Raw genomic sequence first — 19,882 nt, forward strand, 5'->3', positions numbered from 1 at the left:
GTTGCCTGGGCTGGAGTGCAATGGCGCAATTTTGGCTCACCGCAACCTCTGCCTCTTAGGTTCTAGCAATTCTCCTGCCTCAGCCTCCCGAATAGCTGGGATTACAGGCATGCGCCACCACACCCAGCTAATTTTGTATTTTTCAGTAGTGTTGGGGTTTCTCCATGTTGGTCAGGCTGGTCTCGAACTCCCGACCTCAGGTGATCTGCCCGCCTCAGCTTCCCAAAGTGCTGAGATTACAGGCATGAGCCACCGTGCCTGGCAGACCCCTCCCCACCCCTGCCCGGAGACAGAGTCTCGCTCTGTTGCCCAGGTTGGAGGACAGCGCCCCCTCTTGGCTCACTGCAACCTGTGCCTCTGGAGTTCAATCAATTCTCCTGCCTCAGACTCCTGAGTAGCTGGGACTACAGGTACACATCATGCCACCTCACCCGGCTAATTTTTGTATTTTTAGTAGAGATGGGGTTTCGCCATATTGGCCAGGCTGGTCTCCAACTCCTGACCCCAGATAATCCACCTGCCTTGGCCTCCCAAAGTGCTGGGATTACAGGTATGAGCCACCGCACCTGGCCTATGGTGACTTATTTAGCAAAACTTTCCCCATTTGACAAGTAGCTAAGAATCACCTCTTGCCAAGCCAGGAGGAAAGAAAGAGGAAGGAGAAGCCTCCAGGCCAGATCTTTCCTTTGGTCGGGGCCCGGCAGTTCAGGGGGACAAGGAAAAGGGAGGAGAATGGGGCAGCACACCCTCTTTGGTGATGCTGCAGCACAGAGAATGGATTGCACTTGGACAGAAGAGGACTCACAGGCCATGAGTGCCTGTGTGCCAGGAACTCCTCATGTATTTCCTGTGCAAGGTAGATGCTTCTACTCTTTACAGGTGAACACTCAGAAAGTTCAGAAACCCACTTGAAATCAGCCAGCCAGTATGTGGCCAAATGAGGGTTCGAACCCAAGACTGTCTTATTTCAAAACCTGTGCTCTTTCTAATACAGGCCACTGTTTTCTGATGAGATTGCCACATTGCACAATGCCAGGGGGCACCATTCACATGGCCATCAGTATAAGTGGCACCTGGGAGTTGAACAGTATAGTGGCTAGGTGTCCCAAGATCAGAGGCATGATCTCCATTAAGTAGCAGCTATTGCAAAGGTGAAATGATGGGGGCCTAACCTGCTGGGGTTGGAAAGGAAGGAGCAGCTTCGAGAGACATTTAAGAGAGAGATTTGACAGAATTGGCAGTTGACTGGGTGTGGAGTTAAAGAATGAGGGAGTTGAGGCTGTCTCTGAAGTTTCTAGCTTAGGTGCCTGGGATACTGGTTAGGAAGGCAGAGAAGAAGGGGCTGTTGGTCAGAGAACGTCGTGGAATGCCATTTCCCCTACTTACCCACGTGGCCTGGGTTAGGAGGTGAACTTGATTTAAGGACACCACCTGGACCTGTGCTTTGGTCTCTTGCTTTCCTACTCAAAGTCAAACACAGAAACTTAATCTGGGTCATTAAAAGTTATTGTGCTTTTAGCTCTAGTTGACTAACCTCGTCTTGTCCCCAGGGTTGACTAAATCCAGCCCCCAGTGATGGGATGTGGCTGCTTAGCCAGCTGAACACATCCCCAGGGCACTGCTTCCCCCAGACCTCCCTTGCAGAAGCTACCCACAGCCTTTCCCTTATCCCTCGATGTTCCCATATACTAGACGCCAAAGCTGTGCATTCCTTGGCATCAGACCCTGTGTGGTGTAAGGCATGGTTGGTCCCTCACAACCATGGTAATCTCACAGTTTCCCAGACCCTCTCTTTCTCTCTCCCTCCGACAAAACTACCTGAGCTCTAGGACCTCCACCTGTCTGGGCCCATCCCCAGCTCAGCCCCCACTCAGAGCCTGCCCTTGCTTCCTGGCCCAGGTGATGAAGAGACTGTAGAGCCATGAAGCTTCCAGGACATTGGATGTGGCACTTCTGCTGCAGAAAGTGAGGGGCTCCCTTCCACCTACCTCTCAAGCCATTATCCATGAGGCATTCCTTCATCCCATGGTGACATCCCCCTGGATCCATCCACTTGTGGCTCTGACCTAACCTTCAACTATCGCTATTTGGACCCTTACATGCCACTGTATACACAAAGATTTGCACACATGTATGCACTCATGCAATACACACATGCACACACTTTTTAAAATGTTTTTCATGTGAAAGCCCAGTGATAAGAAACCAAACTGTCAGGATTTTTTCTTTTAAATACAATACAGCTAGTGCTCGACTTACGACCATGATTGGTTCCGACAGGCCGGTCGTAACACGATTTGGTCGTAAGTTGAGTAGGCTATATGCACACGGAGATGGTAGTGCTGCCAGAAGCTGGTCCGCACTGTCGTACGCCCAGCTGGGCAACGTTTGCGCTGCCAGACGCGGAGCAGTCGTGGCTAGCGATTGTGGTCGTAAAGTCGAATGGTCGTAAGTTGCATAGGTCGTAAGTCGATCAATACCTATAGTGGAATCGCAGAGGACAGTCAGGGGTTAGCACAGTGTCTACTCATGTTCTTACACCTTCTGGAACTGTGACAGGGTGTGCTTGGTGTTAGAGTTAGCCTCAGTGAGACCCCAAGGCATTAAGATAGCTTCAATCAACCATTCTCATAACAGCCTTGGCCAAACAGCTCCTAGGTATCAGGCAGTCTCTAGATGCAGTGTGGAGGTCAAAAATGAGGCAGACACATCTTTGCTTTCTGGAAGCACACAGGCCCCTGGAGAGAGAGGCCATGTGTGTGAACAAAGAATGCAACTTCGGGCCATCACAAAGCCACACACACTTGGAGTAGTGGAAGACCTGGTACTGGTCTCTGCCCCACCATGTGGCTTTACCAGGTACCAATTCTCAGTCCTTCGCCCTGATTCCCTGGTTTGGGACAATGTGAGTGGACTCTGTTGGGAGCAGGGATCCTCAGGATATCCCTTCCTGGGACATTTATAAGAAGATGATCAAGGTCCCCCTGAGAAGCTGTTCTGCCAGAGGGACTGCCCCCACTTCTGTCATTGTATGAAGGTTACAGCCAGTCAGACAGTGTGGCTGGGGTGGGGTTGGGGAGGCACAATGGAAACCTAAGCAAGCCAGATGTGCATTCTTAGGTGGGCTCAAGATGAGTAAGCAGTGGAAACCGGGTAAACTTTAATCCCTTCATTTCTGAAATGCGTTAGTTTTTTTTTTGTTTTGTTTTTTGAGACAGAGTCTTGTTCTGTTGCCCAGGCTGGAGTGCAGTGGTATGATCTCAGTTCACTGCAACCTCTGCCTCCCGGTTCGAGTAATTCTTCCGCCTCAGCCTCCCAAGTAGCTGGGACTACAGGTGCCTGCCACTATGCCCGGCTAATTTTTTTTATTTTTAGTAGAGACAGACTTTCATCATATTGGACAGGCTGATCTCAAACTCCTGATCTCGTGATCTGCCCACCTTGGCCTCCCTAAATGCTAGAATTACAGGCGTGAGCCACCGCGCCCAGCTTGAAATGTGTTAGTTTTATGAAATACCTCTCTCCACAAAATGTCTCCACCACTTGACTTTGGATTTATAAGAAGTGTTTCTCTGAATAGATTTAGGGTAGCATTTCCCAAATTGCATTCTGCAGCATGCTACTGCCAGTCACTCACGAATTTTTAAGGACAAAAAAACCCCCACGGTCTTGGTTTGTTCCATGGTTAGTGTGTTTGGGAAGTTCAGGGTTAAACAAAAACCAGCTGCTTTGCTGCCGGACTTCTTTCAGCCTTTAATATGCTAGTGGGCATTATGAATCTTGAAAAGGCAGATATAATATGCATTGTTCTCCAGCCTTATTTGAGCATGAAACCTTGTCTTGATGAAATTTCTGTTAATGTCGCCTGGAAACCTAATACCCCGAGGAACACACTGAGAAATACTGGCACAGAAGATCATCATTGTTTGTAAACTAGCGGTGGTCAGCTGCTTCCCGTATTCTTTTAGACAGTAGTCTTCAATAGCAGCAGGAAAGTCTAAGTTTAGATAAAAGAAGAATTTTCTAACGGTAAGGATTATTAGATACTAGAACCTTAGAGTGTTGTGGGAAATTGCAGTAAAAGAATGTGCCCCCTCCCCCTTTCTTGTCCTTCCACAGGCTATCCCATGAGTCATTATAAATAGAATGAATTATCAAGGAAGCTTCTGGAATCTTTATATCTTAAGAGACCTTTGAAAGTTGCATATAATTGAGGGATAAGAAGGTAGGAATAACAAGGCAGGAAGACAGACTGGCAGACTTCTGGGTAGACTGTCACTGAGTGTCTGTAATTAACTCATTCATTCTTACTCTGCCTAGAATATGCATTTGAAGGGAATACCTTTCTAACTTAGGTTTCCAAGACAAGTGGTACTGAAGAAGCAGGGGGCCAGAAGCGGCCCCAGATTTCATGATGGTCTTTCAGTAACTGTCATATTTACCAAATATGATGCTAAGCTTTGCATGCATCTCCAGCCCCCTGGAGAGAGAGGCCATGTGTGTGAACAAAGAATGCAACACGGGGGCCATCACAAAGCCACACACACTTGGAGTAGTGGAAGACCTGATCCTGGTCTCTGCCCCACCATGTGGCTTTACCAGGTCCCATTTGCTCTGTTTTCATTCTGGTTCCCTGATTTGGGACAATGTGAGTGGACTCCTGTTGGGAGCAGGGACCCTCAGGATATCCCTTCCTGGCACATTTCTAAGAAGACAATCAAGGTCCCCATGAGAATCTGTTCCACCCAAAGGACTGCTCCCAGCCCCTTCTGTCATTGTATGAAGGTTACAGCCAACCAGGCAGTGTGGCTGGGGTGAGGTTGGGGAGGCACAATGGGAACCTAAGTGAGCCAGATGTGCATTCTTAGGTGGGCTCGAGATGGGTGGGCAGCAGAAACCGGTTTGAAATAAGCTATAGGGTTGCTAGTATTGTTTCTTTTTAAAAAATGGGGATTTGAAGCCCAGAAGGTTACAGACCTTGCTTAGTCATATAGCTAGTATGGTAAGGAACCTGAAATACCAAAGCCTGAAACCACTGTATCACCCCAGCTGCCACTGTGAATCTGTGGACAACCAGGGCCTCAGGGCTTCCTTAAAATGAGCCTGCATCCATCAGGTTATGCGTGTGGGGAGAGGATGGAGTTGGGCTGCTGTGTCTGCCCACACTGTTAAGGAAGCCAGGGAAAAGAGGACATTTTTCAGCCCCTGCCAACCATGCCCAGCCAGGCCCCTTGGTTTGCCCACAACAGTCTGGCTCTGCCCCAGTCAGTACACTCTTGCCAACTGCATCTTCTTCTCATTAGCCATCTGCCCCCTCATGCCTACCAATAGCCCACAGCACATGGGCAGCTGCCCTCTTAGAGAGATAGGAGATAATATCAGCTTAGGAATCAATACATTCTCTGGCATGTCCTTGTTCCCCCTAATAGGAATGTGACAGGATCCAAAAATACACTTAATCTTTATCCAAATCTACTCTGTCAGGTATTGGTGGCTTCAGAGGAAGCTTGGTACCTCCAATTTGCACGCAAAAGCTAATGAAACCAGCCTCTGGGCAGGTGAGCTCAGGCCTGCACCCTGAGGCCTTGGCAGTGTCTGTGGCATACAAGGGTGGCACCAGGGGCCTACAGCAGCTAAGTCTTCAGAAGAGGAGACTGCATGGAGGAAAGCAATCTTTCTGCCTGGCCAGAAGGAAAGCCCAAGGCACTTGCCATCTGTCACGTCAGGCTGAGTGGCTGACAGGCTGGTCCTGAGGTCTGAAAGTCCTGTGTACCCCCCAGGGTGTGGAGCTGTGTGTGATGCACTTGGAATGGCCATATGATGAATGTGACTTTGGTGTGAAAAGATGGCCTGACACATATTTGAAGGCATCTTTCCGGGAGTGGGGATCAGTGATCTACAATCTTGTACACAAGAAAGTGTACAATCTACACTTTCTTGACTCGCTTCGCTGTACAGGGGCCAGGGAGACCTTGGGGGCCAGAGCTCTGCGCTCAGAGAGGACACTGCCCCTCGCTATAACACTAACTGGCCTCTGTGGCGCTCACACCTGCAAGCTTGGCCCCACCCGGGTGATTGGATGAGGACCATGGGTTGCTGGGAGAACTCCTTTGCGCTACTAAATGTCACTGCCTTAGATGGGGTTTCCCTGACTGCCTCATCTAAAGCAGCAGCCCCTCACCCCCACTTCCACCTCCATAACTATACGAAATGATGATAAATTTGTTTCCTTACTATCTGTCTCTTCTACTAACTGCAAGATCCCTGAGAGCAGCTAGGCTGTGTGTCTCTCTCATCCATCCTCCATGCATAGAACCATGACTGGCACGTGACAAATGCTTAAATGTTTATTAAGCGAATGAAAAACTTAGTGGCAAATGAAGGCACCACCCTACCTGCAAACCTTCAGATTGAGGTTCTTGGAAAGCAAGCTTGTTGTTGGCATTCCTCCGCTGACAGTTCCCTTGGGTCTCATCATGCAGAAGACAAAGGGCATGTTCCCGAGCCTGGCATCCTGGCCCTTAGGGCCTGGCCTCTACTGACTGTCCCAGCTTCATTTCTCATTATCCCTCTCCCAGGCCCCCTTGTATCCTGTGTGCTAACCTACACTTCAAGTATGTAAGACTTGGGGTCCTGCTGGAAATGCAAGCTTGGATTCAGGTGGTGTTAGATGGGGTTCAGGAATCATTTTTTTTTTTTTTTGAGACAGAGTTTCACTCTTCTTGCCCAGGTTGGAGTGCAATGGCGTGATCTTGGCTCACTGCAACCTCCACCTCCTGGGTTCAAGCGATTCTCCTGCCTCAGCGTCCCGAGTAGCTGGGATTACAGGCATGTGCACCACGTCTGCCTAATTTTGTTTTTCAGTAGAGATGGGGTTTCACCATGTTGATCAGGCTGGTCTTGAACTCCTGACCTCAAGTGATTCACCCGCCTCGGCCTCCCAAAGTGCTGGGATTATAGGTGTGAGCCACCATGCTCGGCCTCGTCATTTTTTAAAAAGGAACCTGGATGATGCTGACAGTAGAATCATACTTTAAGAAGAGATGTCTTCATCAAAGTATAAGAACCCCACGGGCAGTACTGTTAAGGGCCAGGCACTTTCTCAACTCTGGGCCCTTGTATACGTGGGGATTTCTGGTTGGAGTAGCCTTTGATCACCCACAATTCTCCACCCAGAAAATGCCCATACATCCTTAAAGACTCAGCTCAAGCGTCCCACTTCCCATGGGAAAAACCCCATGTGCCTAGTGCTGCCTCCACTAGGCACATGGGTTTTTTTCTTTCTCTCTCCAGCTAGTGTATCTTGTATATACCTTGTTTAGTGATCATTCTACCTATTTTTTTGTCCTCCATCCTCGACCATGACACTCGCTAACTCCCAGGAAAACTGCTCTTGTTATCTCTGGACCCGTAGGTCCCAACAGAGTGTCTGGTGTTCACTGGACTAGAATGAGGTACCCGGATGTGCTCTACCAAAGTCCATCCTTCACTTCACCCCTTCCTAACTATGTTCTCTATTTCTGATACTGGGTCTTTCCAGGAGTTCTCACTCCAGAGAATGGACAGCCTTGTGGATGATCGTGTCAACATCCTGGGATTTTCCATTTTCAACCAATCCCATGCTTTCTTCCAAGAGTTTGCCCAGAGCCTCAACCAGTCCTGGCAGGAGAACTGTGACCATGTGCCCTTCACTGGGCCTGCGGTAAGTACCCGCCAGAGCTCCTCCTGGTGCCCTTTGGCCTCTGCACTTTGCCCCTCTGTGGGCCAACCCCTGGGCAACACACCCTCCTAGAGTCCAGCCGTCTCCCGCTGCAGTCCCAGCTCAGAAGAGGAGGTAGAGAGATGCTGGGTGCAGTTGCAGGGGATGAGGTTTGGGAAGCAGTGAGCTGTAGACAGCAGGGAGGGGGCTGTGTGGAGGCACTGGGCTGTCACTTAGTGATGTCTGCAGCCCTCCGGTGGCCTGACTCCCAGTGCTACCATTGCTGAAAGCTGCCTGGGGTTAGGATCCAAGAATCGTTTGGAAGCGTCTTTAAGCTGATCTACCACCTCATTTTTCAGATGAGGAAACTGAAGCCCAGGCTGGAATGGGATATGGAGTTGGGATGTGGGGGTCTTGTTTAAGGGCAAACGTCTAGGCTGCTGCAGAGTGGAACTAGACCCCGGGACTCCTGGTTCCCGGTCTGGTGCTCTGTCCACCCCCTGGCCACTTCCTGAGTCAGAGCTCATCCTTTCTGCTTCCTGTCTGCAGTTCTGGCCCCTCCTGCATGTGTGATGGACGCAAACCTTTCTATGGCCATTCTCCACTGAGTTGGATGTTCTTCTCTGTGGGCAGGCCAAGAATATCTGCTTGTGTACATTTGTTAAAAGGCTAGTTCTCGGGAGACTAGGAGTGTGTGTGTGTGTGTGTGTGTGTGTGTGTGTGTGTGTTTGTGTGTGTGTGTGTTTTGAGGCAGGAGTACAGTGGTGCAATCTCTGCTCACTGCAACCTCACCGCCCGGGTTCAAGTGATTCTCCTGCCTTAGCCTTCTGAGTAGTTGGGATTACAGGCGCCTGCCACCATGCCTCACTAATTTTTGTATTTTAGTAGAGACAGGGTTTCACCATATTAGCCAGGCTGTTCTCAAACTTCTGACCTTGTGATCTGCCCACCCCAGCCTCCCAAAGTGCTGGAATTACAGGCATGAGCCACTGCGCCCAGTGGATTGTGTGGCTTTTAATGCGTCCTAGCCCCACTATACACATTATTTTATTTTTAAAAGCCACACGAGGCAGCCCTTGTGATGCTCACCACAATTTCCTGAGGCAGCTACTACCAGTATCTCCATTTTACAGATGATAAAACCGAAGCCCAGAAAGGTTAGGCAAATAGCCCAGGGTCACACAGCCAGTGAGCAGAGGACCAGGATTGGAACCCAGGCCGTACAGCTTTACAGTTTATACTTTTAACCTCTGTGCCACTTTGCATCTCTCTAAGACAGCCACATCCTTGCCACGCTTCACTGTAATGGAGCCTGGCTAGATGGAAGTACAGTGACGTAGGCACAGTGACATTTTGGTCGCAATGGACAACATGTACCATGGTGGTCCCACAGATGATAATGCCACATTTTTCTTGTCCCTTTTCTATGTTTGCATGTGTTTCAATATGCAAATACCTACCATGGTGTTCCAATTGCCTGCAGCATTCAGTACAGTCACAGTTGTGCAGGTTTGTAGCCTGGGAGCCCTAGACCATACCATATAGCTTGGGAGTGTAGTGGGCTACAGTATCTAGGTTTGTGTAAGTACATTCTATGATGGCTGTATGAAGAAATCACCTAATGATGCATTTCTCATAATGCATCCCTGTCGTTAAGTAACACACGACTGTAGTTACTAGGTATTTGTTGAATGAGTGAGTGAGTGAGTGAGTCAGGCTGAATGATGACTTAGAGATAGAAAGAAGTAGATTAAAATTAGGCCTAGGAGATGGCAATGAAATTGGGTACTCCTGGAATGGGAAATTCTCTGGTGAGTTTTAAAAATAGGAGCGATGCCTGTCTTTGATAAGACATGCCCAGAGGCAAGGGCATGTCTAGGCATCCACACACTTGGCATCTAATTAGTGCTCGGCCAACATGGTGACCTTGGAGGGGGGCTGCGGAACCCAGGGCGTGGACTTAACGACCTTTCACACAACTCTGTGCCTTTATGGTCATGAGACCTCGTAGACATCTTAGGAAGGAAGGGGGTAGCTAAGGAGGTTAGAGCTCATGGAAAACTCAGGAAGGTTTGATCCAGGGAGCGGGACAGGGATTTGTGAAACAGAGTTTCATGAAGATTTATGGAACCCATCCCAACAAGCTATTTTAGACCTAAAAGAGGCAAAAACCCCTGGGAAAGATCGATCGAAGAGGGCAGCTGAAGGAAGGGGTCATCTCTATTAAATGGCTTAAGGGACAGAGAGGGACTTCTCAAAGCACAATGTCACGTGCAGGAATCACTCAACCCCCAGTAGCAATGCAAGCCCTGTTCTCCCAACTGAGTCTGCTGTTCTTACAGTTCTAATTTCAGTTTTTTAATAGGTGCTAACAAACTTGAAAGTATTACAACACAATATTAAGAAACGAAAAAAAAATCTGCCTCTTCCCTTCAACCCAAACCTCACCACACTTGGCATCTGGCCTGGGGAAGTAAATGGTCCCAGGCTCTATTTCCTTGTTCTCTTTAAAGGTTTTGGCCTTTGCATTGATGCTCACATTGGCCACGAGCAGACAGATCAGAGTCGTTTGGCTCCTAGTGGGCTTCTTTGTGAAGATCCAGCACATAGGCCAGAGTGCCTTTCACAGAACCGTGGGTCAGTGCTGTCATGGTCAGACAGGCTGAAAAGACCACCGGCCTTGGAGGCACAGAGCCTGGAGTCAAACAGTGGCCTTGACATTTTCTCACTGTGTGATCTTAAGCAGTGACGTAACCCCTATGGGCCTCAGATTCTTTTTCCATAATTTTAGATGAATTATTCCTGACCATCTTAGAGCATTATTGTGAAGATAAAATAGGATCTGATCTTATCTTCAATTCACAATTATTCACCAAGTCATTTCATATAACAACTTATAGATGCCAAATGCTGGAATAGACATTATTAAATATATCAGGGAGCTTTTGCTATGTAAATGCTGTGTAACAGCCAGCTCCTAAATCTCATGATACACAATAAATATGCATACAGTACACATTTATATAGCTCATGCACTTGTGGGTCAGCTAGGGAGCAGCTCATCTAACTGAGTCTGAGGCTCAGATGGGCAGCTCTGCTGCTCTGGCTGAGATCTCTCAGCATGCATGGGTTGGCTAATCCAGACGGGGCCTACCTGGAGCCAGTACCTCTTGCTCGTCCCCTGGACCAGCAGGCCAGCCTGGCATATTCTCATGGTGATGGCAGAAAGGCAGCAAAGCAAGTGGAAGCACAAAGACCTCTTAGTCCTGGGCACCCAGAAAGGCATACCTTCATTTTCTTGGCCAAAGAAAATCACACACACAAACTCAATGTTAGGGAGTTAGGAAATGCACTCTACCTTTTTAGAGGAAAAAAATGCAAAGTCACATGGTAAAACCCCTGAATACCTGAATGCAGTGTGTGTCTTAGTCCATTTGTATTGCCTTCAAGGAATACCTGAGGCTGGGTGATTTGTGAAGAAAAGAGGTTTATTTGGGCTTCTGGTTCTGCAGGCTGTATGAGAAGCTTGGTGCCAGTATCTGCTTCTGGTGAGGGCCTCAGGAAGCTTCCATTCTTGGTGGAAGGCAAGAGGAGGGGTATATGCAGCTCACATGGAAAGAGAGAAAGCAAAAGAGATAGGGGAGGAGGTACCAGGCTCTTTTCAACAGCCAGTTCTTTTGGGAACGAGTGAAAATTCGCTCACTCTTGCAAGAATGGCCCCAAACTATTTTTCAGGCATCCACCCCCTTTATCCAACCCACCAGGGTCACTTCAACATGAGACTTGGTGGGACCAAACAAACCATGGCAGAGTGGGGTGAAGGACTGGCCCCATCATGTAGTCACACAATGAAGATCAAAGTCATTGTCCTCTGGTGCGCCATGCAGGAGCAGGGTTCACCTCTACCTCTGGGAAGGTGACTTCTAGTGTATGTTACTCTCATGGAAGCAGAGGGAAGCCCCTGATTTCAGCCTGCAGAGGTCAGGGGAAGCTTGCCCGAAGAGAGGGAAGCTAATAACTCACTGCTTGCTTTGTTTTCTTTTTTTCTTTTTTTTTTTTTTTTTGGAGACAGAGTCTTGCCCTGTATCCTAGGCTAGAGTGCAGTGGCACGGTCTCAGCTCACTGCAACCTCCACCTCTGGGGTTCAAGCAATTCTCTTGCCTCAGCCTCCTGAATGGGTGGGACTACAGCCATCGACCACCAAGCCCAGCTTATTTTTAGTATTTTTAGTAGAGATGGGGTTTCACCATCTTGGCCAGGCTGGTCTCGAACTCCTGACTTCATGATCCATCCACCTTGGCCTCCCAAAGCGCTGGGATAACAGGCATGAGCCACAGCGCCCAGTCCTCACTGCCTATTTTCTGTGTGCAGAACACCAGACAGAGTCCATGACATCCAGGTGGAATAGGAGTGCTATGCTGACACTCTCAGTGGACTGGAGAGGGTGTCCTGTCACGGGGTTGCTGCCCAGGGCAGTTTAAAAGATAGAAACCCTGACCTCGTTTGTCTCCTTCCCAGTCCAATGTCAGGCCTCCCAAAGGCTTAGCATCTTATGCTCCCCAAGAATGCTAGGGGGTGTTCAGTGAGTGGGGGTGTTCTCTAAGGGTCTCTTGGTGCTGCTGGTAGAGAACAAGAGTCAAGATGGGCTGAGCTGCACCAGCTCAAGGCTGCCTCCAGGAACTGTGCGGGGAGAATCCATGTGAGTTTCAGGCCTAGAGCTGGTCCTTGTGCTGGTCACAGATTCTGCATCTACTTTAGTCAGCTTTCTCTCAGCCAAGCCCCTTTGGTCTTCTTACCAATAAAATGAACAAGTGTTCTTGCAAAGTAGAGCAGGATGCTCACCCCATCCTGTTTCACCTCGGCATGGAGCTGAAAACTCCTGTAGCCCTTCCCATGAAATTATCTCACCTTCTCCTGTTTTCCTCCTCAGGGCATCCTAGTAACAGTTAAGATTGGTCTTGTAGCCCTTTTGGACAAGTGGGGAAACTGAGGCATGGACATGCCGGATGGCACATCAAGGTTCCCCCAAGTCAGCACCCTAAGGTAACCTGGAGTAGAACCTTCATCTGTCTCTCAGTGCCAGAGAAACTTCCAGCCACTGTCTCTGTGGCCTCTGAGAGCGAACGGAAGGTGTTCCAGACACTTTCACCTCAGTGCATGGAAAGGAAGCTCACGGCAGTGACAATAGCAACACACCTCCCTCAAGGCTTCTCATTTTAGCAACCACCTTTTGAAAAGCGGTGCCTATTAGATCCACTTGGTCCAGCTTGGCATTCAAGTCCTGGATGTCATTGTTAATTTTCTGTCTCGTTGATCTGTCTGATATTGACAGATCAGACTTCTGATATTGAAGTCTCCCACTATTACTGTGTGGGAGTCTAAGTTTCTTTGTAGGTTGTTAAGAACTTGCTTTATGTATCTGGGTGCTCCTGTATTTGGTGCGTATATATTTAGGATAGTTAGCTCTTCTTGTTGGATTGATCCTTTTACTATTATGTAGTGTCCTTGTTTGTCTCTTTTGATCTTTGTTGGTTTGAAGTCCATTTTACTGGAGACTAGGATTGCAACTCCTGCTTTTTTTTGTTCTCCATTTGCCTGGTAAATCTTCTTCCATCCCTTTATTTTGAGTCTATGTGTGACTTTGTATGTGAGATGGGTTTCCTGAATACAGCACACCAATGGGTTTTGACTTTTTATCCGGTTTGGCTGTCTGTATCTTTTGATAGGGGCATTTAGGCCATTTACATTCAATGTTAATATTGTTATGTGTGAATTTGATCCTGCCATTTTGTTACTGGATGGTTTTCTTGCCCGTTAGTCGACTCATTTTCTTCATTGCATTCTTGGTCTTTGCCATTTGGTGTGCTTTTGGAGTGACTGGTACTTGTTCCTTTCCATGCAGAGTGTTTCAGGAGTTCTTGCAGGGCAGGTCTGGTGGTGACAAAAATCTCTTAGCAATTGCTTGTCAACAAAGGATTTTATTTCTCCTTCACTTATAAAGCTTAGTTTGGCTGGATATGAGATTCTGGGTTGAAAGCTCTTTTTTTTAAGGATGTTGAATATTGGCCCCCACTCTCTTCTGGCTTGTAGGGTTTCTGCCAAGAGATCTGCTGTGAGTCTAACTGGTTTCCCTCTGTGGTTGACCTGACCTTTCTCTCTGGCTGCCCTTAGCATTTTTTCCTTCATTTCAACCCTGGTGAATCTGACGATTATGTGCCTTGGGGTTGTTCTTCTTGAGGAATATCTTTGTGAAGTTCTCACAATACAAAAAGAAGGAATCCTCCCTAACTCATTTTATGAGACCAACATCATCCTAATACCAAAACCAGGCAGAAACTCAACTAAAAAAGAAAACGTCAGGCCAGTATCCGTGATGAACATTGATGCAAAAATCTTCAATAAAATACTGGCAAACCGAATGCAACAGCACATCAAAAAGCTTATTCATCATGATGAAGTAAGCTTCATCCCAGGGATGCAAGGCTGGTTCAGCATACATAAGTCCATAAACGGAATTCATCACATAAACAGAACCAAAGACAAAAAACAAATGATTATTTCAAGATGCAGAGAAGGCCTTCGACAAAATTCAATAGCCCTTTATGCTAAAAACTCTCAATAAACTAGGTATCGACAAAACATATCATAAAATAATAAAAGCTGTTTATGACAAACCTACAGCCAATATCATACTGAATGGGCAAAAGCTGGAAGAATTTCCTTTGAAATCAGGCACTAGACAGGGATGCCCTCTCTCACCACTCCTATTCAATATAGTATCAGAAGTTCTAGCCAGAGCAATCAGGCATGAAAAAGAAATAAAAAGTATTCAAATAGGAAAGGAGGAAGTCAAATTGTCTCTATTTGCAGACAACATGATTGTGTATTTAGAAGACCCCATCATCTCAGCCAAAAATCTTCTCAAACTGAAAAGCAACTTCAGCAAAGTCTCAGGATACAAAATAAATGTGCAGAAATCACAAACATTCTTATATACCAATAACAGACAAACAGAGAGCCAAATCAAGAGCAAACTCCCATTCACAATTGCTAAAGAGAATAAAATACCTAGGAATACAACTCACAAAGGATGTAAAGTACCTCTTCAAGGAGAACTACAAACCACTGCTCAAGGAAATAAGAGAAGACACAAACAGATGGAAAAACATTCCATGCTCATGGTTAGGAAGACTCAATATCATGAAAATGACCATACTGCCCAAAGTAATTTATAGATTCAATGCTGTCCCCATCAAGCTACCAATGACCTTCATCACAGAACTGGAAAAAACTACTTAACTTCGTATGGAATTACAAGAGAGACTGCATAGCCAAGACAATCCTAAGCAAAAAGAACAAAGCCAGAGGCATCACACTGCCAGACTTCAAACTATACTGCACATCCACAGTAATCAAAACAGCATGGTACTGGTACCAAAACAGAGACATAGACCAATGGAACAGAACAGAGGCCTCAGAAGCAACACCACACATCTACAACCATCTGATCTTTGACAAACCTGACAAAAACAAGCAATGAGGAAAGGACTCCATATTTAATAAACAGTGTTGGGAAAACTGGCTAACAGTGTGCAGAAAGCAGAAACTGGACTCCTTCCTGTCACCTTACACTAAAATTAACTCCAGATGGATTAAAGATTTAAACATAAAACCTAACACCATAAAAACACTAGAAGAAAACCTAGGCAAAACCATCCAGGACATAGACTTAGGCAAGGACTTCATGAATAAAACACCAAAAGCAATGGCAACAAAAGCCAAGATAGACAAATGGGATCTAATTAGAATTCAGAGTTTCTGCACAGCAACAGGAACCATCATTAGAGCGAACCGGCAACCAACAGAATGGGAAAAAATTTTTGCAGTCCACCCATCTGACAAAGGGCTAATATCCAGAATCTACAAATAACTAAAACAGATACACAGGAAAAAAACAAACAGCCCCATTCAAAAGTGGGCAAAGGATATGAACAGACACTTTTCAAAAGAGGTCATATATGAGGCAAACAAAATGAAAAAATACTTATCACCACTGCCTATTAGAGAAATGCAAATCAAAACCACATTGAGATAACATCTCACATCAGTTAGAATGGCGATCATTAAAAAATCTGGAGACAACAGATGCTGGAGAGGATGTGGAGAAATAGGAACACTCTTACACAGTTGGTGGGAGTGTAAATTAGTTCAACCATTGTGGAAGACAGTATGACGATTTCTCAAGGATCTAGAAATATAAATTCCATTTGACCCAGCAATCCTGTGACTGGGTATATACTCAAAGAACTATAAATTATTCTATTATAAAGGCACATGCACGTGTATGTTCATTGCAGCCCTGTGTACAATAGCAAAGACCTGGAACCAACCCAAATGTCCATCAATGATAGACTGGACAAAGAAAATTTGGCACATATACACCATGGAATACTATGCAGCCATAAAAAAAACCATGAGTTCATGTCCTTTGTAGGGACTTGGATGAATTTGGAAACCATCATTCACAACAAACTGACACAAGAACAGAAAACGAAACACCACATGTTCTCACTCATAGGTGGGTGTTGAACAATGAGAACACGTGGACTCAGGGAGGGGAGCATCACACACTGGGGGCAGTTAGGGGGGCTAGAGGAGGGACAGCGGCGGGTGGGGAGGGTGGGGAGGAATTAAATGGAAACGCCAGATATAGTCAAAGGGGGAATAGAGGCAGCAAACCACCTGGTTATGTATGGGCCTATGCAAAAACCCTGCATGACCTGCACATGTACCCCAGAACCAAAAGTAAAATTAAAAAAAAAAAGAAAAGAAAACATTTACTGTACACTTGCTATGGGATAATAGCAACAAGACTATTCTTAGCTTAGGAATAGTAGCAAGGCTAGGCTTCCGTTAATAGAGACTGCGCTTTTTCAGAAAAGAAAACAAAGAAACAATGGTGGTGGAAAAAAAAAAGAAAAAGAAAAAGAAAAGCAGTGCCTCTTCCTGTCTCTTTGGGGGCTGAGAAATTCACAGCACAAACAGCCCAGCTTTTTCATGTTCTAGGAGCTGGAAGGCGAGAGGGAGTCAGTTCCAGGAAAACAGCCTGGTTCTGTCCCCACCATCAAGCGTTCTGCAAAGGCTGCCGCGCCAGCCTCAGTGGGGACGTTCTCTTTCTCTCCCTCGACCCCCCTTTTTGTTTCCCTCTCTCCACACGATGTTCCCCACTCTTTCTTCACTCTTGGCAGTTTCTTCTCTCCTTTGCCTTTTTCTCCTGACATGGGTAAGTCTCCCTCTCTTCCTCACCTTCAGGGTCAGGCCTTCGGCATTCTAGGTGGAGCTTTCTGGAGAGGGAGCCCCGCTCTAAGGGCACTGAGAGAGGAGTGGCTGAACTGAGAGGTAACCAGGAAAGCAAGCTCAATCCACACCTGGCCATACCTGCCAGGTGGCTGACGGTGAGCTGCAAATGCGCTTCTGCCTGAGACAATGCAAGCAGAAGAAGGGGTGTCACAAATGGAGACACACACACACCCGCTAGCTTCACGTGCCGTTCCCATTAATCACGCCGCAAAGAACAAAAATCCTGGAAAATCATTAAAATTACAGATGGCTAGATTAAGTAATTAGAATTTAGGCTAAAGCAGATGTTTGTAATTAAGTGTTTATTTCATTGAATAAAATCCAGATTGTAAGAACTATTCCATGAGATTTTAATGGTTCCTGTCCTGGTATTATATTAGTGGATAGAGTTTAAGCTACAGAAGTTCAGAGACAAATGGGCATCTGGGAGGATCCTGGGAATCCCATCATCTGGGGCTTGGAGAGAGATGAGAGTTACAGGTATGTATTTAGGAGATATCCTTATTTTCATGTCAGGGGAGGCGGAAGGAACTCAGCCACAGCTCCGTGAGTCAGAATTGATTCATCTTAATTTATACAGAGTCTTGCATCCCCCTAAACAATTTGCAAACAGCTCAAAAGAAAATAACAATGAAGAACCAAATGAAAATATAACAACAAGAGAATCGAGGGTTCATTGCCAAGCAACGTTTTGGTGCCAAGAATGAGGAGAGGCTTTTAAATGAGGATTGAGCCATTTGAGGGATTTAATATTTAGAAAAGACAGGAACAGGAGAAGCAGAGACAAAACCGAGAGGTGCGTGCACACAGATGGGGAGCAGAGGCCATGAAAGACAGAGAGGAAAAGGAAAACGAACAGTAGCGCGGAGAAGGGATGGAAATTGGGGGTGCCTCCATCCCCCAGTGGGGCCAGAAGTGGAGACATGGATGGAGAGCTTTTGTAACAGAAACGGCTTCTTCCTGACTGTAGCCCCAAATGCTTTCTAGAGCTAAATGAGTAAGTAATAGCGGAGGGAGAAAGCAATTAGGAGAGCAAGAAAGATGCTTCGGGATGGAGATCTGAAACAAGTTGGAAAAATTGATGAGGCAGAGAGAGGACAGGCTCACTCACCATCAGAGGAGAAATTGGGTAAGGGCAGGAGACTGATAATTGCAAGGAGATAGCTGGAGGCATGAGGGTTGGGAGACGAATTCTCAGAGCAGTTTGAAGGATCCAGGTGAAAGGCCTGGGCAGATTGCCAGGAGCCTGCAGAAGAGAGTGCCCTGGTGATGGGGTGGAGGAACCCGAGGAGACTGCACCCGGGGAGAAGACATTTGGGGCTTAGGAGGGATCAGCTTTCACCAGCCCAGGCTGAACCACAGGGAGGAACCGTGAAGCCCAGAGCCTATGGGGGACACGTCACTGGTGTTGCCCCTCTGAAGACCACACACAGGTGGAGAGGAGACCAGAACCTTAGGATTTTCCTTCCACCCGCTACCCGCACCCAGTGTCCCTAGCTGGCATTCGTACTAGAAGCACTTGAAGAATCTTGAAGGCCCTGGAGTTAAAGACACCGAGAAACATTACAAACAGACAAACACGGATCTCTCAGCATCCACATCATGTGCTAATAAGAAAGCATCAGCCAAGAAAGCCGCATCCCAGACAGACTAGGAATAGTGGAAACCACGTGGCAGGAACAAGCTGGGGGCTTGGTGGGAGGATGTGAGAAACAGCGTGGCACTTCCTCTGCAAGTCTGCCGTGATGAGGGTCTCTTGGGGACCAGCACACAGCCTTACTGGAGGAAGAGGGAGCCTGTAGACTCCTGGGCCTGGTGCAACAATGCCCCTGGGAGGAAAGGGATCCCCAGGGCCTTGATACCAGAGTACGCTCTGCAACAGAAACCCTGTATTAAAACGTCTTGTGCAAAAACAGAAATGTGTTATTGCATGGCTTAGCAAGATTCCAGAGTGATGAGGTTGGAGACCAGATCTTTCCATCTCTGCTGTGTCCCCTCTTGGTACCAGCTTCATGCTCAGGCTGGAGCTGGGCTGGCTGCAGCAGCCCAGGCATCCCAACCAGACACAGACATATCCAGAGGAGAGAGAAAGAGTGTCCTCTTAGGAGACCGGAAGCTTTCCTGAGAAGCAAACCCCTCATTCCAGACCTCAGTTCATGGCTCATTGTTTCGATGGGTCTCATGCAGTCCTGAATCACATACTGCCATGGGGGGTGGAGTAATTCTTGGACCACCCAGGCTTCCCTGGGACCCGGAACTGGGTCAGCCTCCTCTGAAGCTCCTTGCAGCTTGGGACAGGGAAGGGTACCTAAATGAAATGGGAGGAAGAAGGGGAGAATGGGTGCTAGGTAGGCAGCCAATGGCTAATGGCTCTTAACCGAGGGGCTAACGTGCGGATAAACAACCAATCAGGCCAGAAGGCAAACTGGGTAATGGCCCCAACCCAGGGCATTAGGGAAGCGTGCCCGCCACCCCTTCCTGCCTCCACCCTGGCCCCAGAGTCTCATACTCCTGTCTGCTGCTGAGAAGGTGACAGTGAAAGATTGCCACAAGTTGTCCTGGGAGATGAGGCACAAGAATACATCTGATAGAGCAAAAACAATGCAGGCTTCTCGAGTGGAGGGAGGTGGAAGGCGGTGCTGTGGAGAGGGGAGGAATCCAGCCTGGACAAAGGGGTGCCGGGCCTCCAGGCCTTGCTTTGTGACCCTGGGCGAGAGAATAACTGCTTGAGCCTCAGTTTGTTGGTTGGTAAAAGAAGACAATCAGATGAGTTCTTTCTTTTCTTTCTTTTTCTTTTTTCTTTTTTCTTTTTTTTTTTTTTTT

At 47.2% G+C, this 19,882-nt stretch overlaps 1 protein-coding gene across 2 annotated transcripts in view; it reads left to right on the forward strand.

Moving 5' to 3' along the window:
- GRIK4 (glutamate ionotropic receptor kainate type subunit 4) overlaps positions 1-19,882 on the forward strand; it is a 337,584-nt gene that overhangs the window by 199,305 nt on the left and 118,397 nt on the right. For both annotated transcript variants that reach the window (XM_017523559.2, XM_037736753.1), the window contains exon 8: positions 7,541-7,702. In XM_017523559.2, coding sequence (XP_017379048.1) covers positions 7,541-7,702 — 162 coding nt within the window. The remainder of the gene's footprint in view (positions 1-7,540; positions 7,703-19,882) is intronic.

Source organism: Cebus imitator, unplaced genomic scaffold (genome assembly GCF_001604975.1).
Source record: "Cebus imitator isolate Cc_AM_T3 unplaced genomic scaffold, Cebus_imitator-1.0 Scaffold28, whole genome shotgun sequence".
NCBI lineage: Eukaryota > Metazoa > Chordata > Mammalia > Primates > Cebidae > Cebus > Cebus imitator.